The sequence below is a fragment of the Papaver somniferum genome, unplaced genomic scaffold, assembly GCF_003573695.1.
Source record: "Papaver somniferum cultivar HN1 unplaced genomic scaffold, ASM357369v1 unplaced-scaffold_131, whole genome shotgun sequence".
NCBI classification, from domain to species: Eukaryota; Viridiplantae; Streptophyta; class Magnoliopsida; order Ranunculales; family Papaveraceae; genus Papaver; species Papaver somniferum.
Genome location: NW_020622270.1, coordinates 1412773 through 1415847, shown reverse-complemented (window position 1 = coordinate 1415847; position 3075 = coordinate 1412773). Strand labels below are relative to the sequence as shown.

The 3075-nt window shown below is 37.6% G+C and overlaps 1 protein-coding gene across 1 annotated transcript; it reads right to left on the bottom strand.

The window, feature by feature from the left end:
- Positions 1 to 2504: 2504 nt before the first annotated feature.
- On the bottom strand, positions 2505 to 3075 carry LOC113332552 (late embryogenesis abundant protein 1-like). Its single transcript, XM_026579094.1, has 2 exons — positions 2748 to 3075; positions 2505 to 2655 (listed from the first exon to the last, which is right to left on the bottom strand). The coding sequence occupies exons 1-2, from the start codon at positions 3024 to 3026 to the stop codon at positions 2539 to 2541; spliced, it is 396 nt and encodes a 131-aa protein (XP_026434879.1). The 5' UTR covers positions 3027 to 3075; the 3' UTR covers positions 2505 to 2538.

The following is a 3075-nucleotide window of genomic DNA, read 5'->3' as shown; positions in this document are numbered from 1 at the left end:
CTCTCTTTTTTTTTTCCTTTCTTCACAATATGAATGTTGTTTCTTCTTCTCTTATTCCAGTCACGCTTTTGTTGCGAAACCTTCACACTTTTTTTTTTTTTAAGATTCTCTCACAATCTTTCTCTTGTTATGCTTCTGCCACAAGCAATAACTATCACAAAGTCTGCCACACTTTGTAGGATTTCCAAGTTTCTCTCACAAACTCTTCTACCACACTTGAGCTTTGTGCATTACCTCTGACAGAACTGTCACACTTGCTTCTGTTACGCTTCTATAACGATTCTTCTTTGTAACATCTCTTCTCTAACAATTCTGTAACTGTGATTGTTCTTTGTAACACATCACGTACTGTTACTGACTTTCAATAATACTTCCTCACAAACCCTAAACATCACGTACTGTGATCTTTTTTTTTTTTTTTTTTTTTTTTTTTTTTTTTACGGACCTTGTGACCATCTTCATCTTTTAACAATAGCAGCAGATCATCATCGCCACTGCCAACAATGACAACATCACCTTGCTCAACTCCCTTATCAATCATTCACCCTCTTTTTATAACACGGCTGCAACAGTTCTTCTTCACGGGTTTGATTAATCAAATCTCACCCAAAAATTCCAACTAAAAGTCGTACCCAAACTTCCTTATTTGAGCCATTGATGATCACTATCGATCGGCAATACTCTTCTCTCTTCATGGAATTATTACAGCGGTCAACAGCTTGAGCTTCTTCCATCCCCTTCGGTTTCTTCTCTGTAGTTCAAGCTTCTCTCTCGTTCTCACAATGCAATGACCAGTACCAGAAGTCACCATTAACAACAACTGCTCCTTACACGACTGCAGGACCTTCTATCGCTGGCAGCAACCATTCTCTCTGCAACTCCGTCGATTGCTCGCAAAAACTCGAGTCCTCATCATCAAACCACCGTTTTATAGTCATCGTCACTGCAAAGCTCTGTATCCTCTCTTCCATTGATCTTTCTCGAGCTCAACTGCATCCATGACTCCCTATTCTGATCCAGTCGGCATCAACTCATCTTCATGGTACTAATTTCTTCTCCATCTTTTCTTCCTTTTTCTTCTTGATCTCAAGGTTCTTGTAGCAGCCTTCTTTTCTCGACAACCAGCAGAACCCACCAATTCTTCTTTGTTTGCTCCGTACTCTAACCAAACTGGAACTCAGATTCATCGATCAACCACCAATCGTCTAAGAAAAACAACTTGCAGCAGATCCTATTACGGCATCCATCCTCACTGAATCACTGCTTTTGACAGATCTAACAGCGATCAAAACTTGTTCTCCAATCCAACAAGTTACGAACAGTAACCTTGCTTTCATGACAGCATCTTCCTTCCTTTGAAAAACAGCAACATGGCTTTACAGGCCACGGGTTTTGGAGCAGCAACATACCTTACGTCTTCTTAATTTCAAGCAAAAACAAACACCAGTTTAATTATCAGTAGAACTTTGCGCCGTGTTTTTTTTTTAACCCTAAACGGAAAAACTCTTCTAACTTTTTTTTTTTTTAAACCTTTCTTCCTCTCACCTCGCTCTGATACCATGTTAAGGATCAAGCAAGAGAGAGGAGAGCATAAACGCGCGTAAGTAATAGACTACATTGATAATAATTTGGTGTCAACTTTCATGGCTCAGCAGCCTATTTATATTGCTCACAAACTTGACGACAACTCAAAGTACTTTCCTAACTAAAATCAAACTCTAAACATAGACACTTTCCTAATATAACTCTCACAACTTAATGTGCATATCTCCTAAATATAGACTCTCATATATTATTTTCTAATAAGTATCCTTAATATGCACCCAGCACCCTACTGCTAAAAAGAAAAGAAAAAAAAAACTAGGCAGATGCACTGCCTAGGGTCCAAAACTTAAGTCTGGCTTTTGTCCACGGCCCGTAACTGTTATCGATAACTAGGAATGACGGGTTACTTTTTGTTGGTCAGAGTTGATTAATTATTTCCACCTGGACTATGAAACAGCTTGTTGCTGATGTTATGAAAATGTGGAAAAACCGAAGTGACAAAGAGTAATTGACAATACACAAACAAAATTGGTTAAAAAAACCAAAATTAACAAATCCTAAATGAAAAGGACAGATTTTGATATTATTTAAATGGACAAAAATGTAAAAGTAGTCAGGATGTAAACAGTTTCATCGTACCCATATTTCAAAATATCTTTTTTTTATTTTTAATTTACATCAGGATGCATCCAGTTTCATCCTTGTTACTTTCTAAGTTTAAGTCAGGATGATTCATCCTTGTTATTTTTTGGGTGTCCATTTCATCCATAATAATTTTTACTTGTCTATTTGAACCATATTTTAAAAATATTTGGATAAATGACCATTTTCCGTCGACAATATCCAATATAGAGAATCATTTATTACAACCTCATAAAATATATGAGAGGAAAAAGATAACCAACAAAAACACCTAGAAAAGACATAACTAAACAAGATGCATTCTTTTTTCCTAAAGAACACAAAAAAAAAATGAAATTAAAAATCATTTCATCATTTCTTTTCATCATTCATTCCCATTGTGTTCTTCACAGCGTCCGCTGCACCTTGTGCTGATTTCGTCACAGTATCAGCTGCACCTTGTGCTGTGTTCATCACATTTGTTCCAGTCTGCATAATATTTACCAAAAATCAAAATCAATCAACAAGAATATATTAATTAACTTGTGTGTTGACTGTTAATATGACCCTAATTAATTTACCTGTTGAAGGAATCCAGGGGTCTCTTCCTTTTTCGGTGCACCGACTACATAGTCTTTGGTTGCTTGAGCTGCACCGGCGACATGTCCCCCAGCTGTGCTAGCTGTGTTCTTAGCTGATTCAAGGAATCCAGGGGTTTCTTCCTTTTTCGGCTGGCCTGCACCGGTTACGAAGTCTCTAGTTGCTTGAGCTGCATTGCCGATATGTCCCCCAGCTGCGTTAGCTGTGTTCTTAGCTGATTGAACCCATCCGTCTGTGTTGGGACTCTGATCAGCAGACATCTTCGAACTCTTAAAATGAAAGGAAATGAGAGATATTTGAACTTCGAAC

Coding starts and splice junctions, on each gene's coding strand:
- LOC113332552 (XM_026579094.1), bottom strand. CDS start 3,026: ATGTCTGCTGATCAGAGTCCCAACACAGACGGATGGGTTCAATCAGCT. Junction 2,656..2,747: donor CCCCTGGATTCCTTCAACAG/GTAAATTAATTA, acceptor AATATTATGCAG/ACTGGAACAAATGTGATGAA.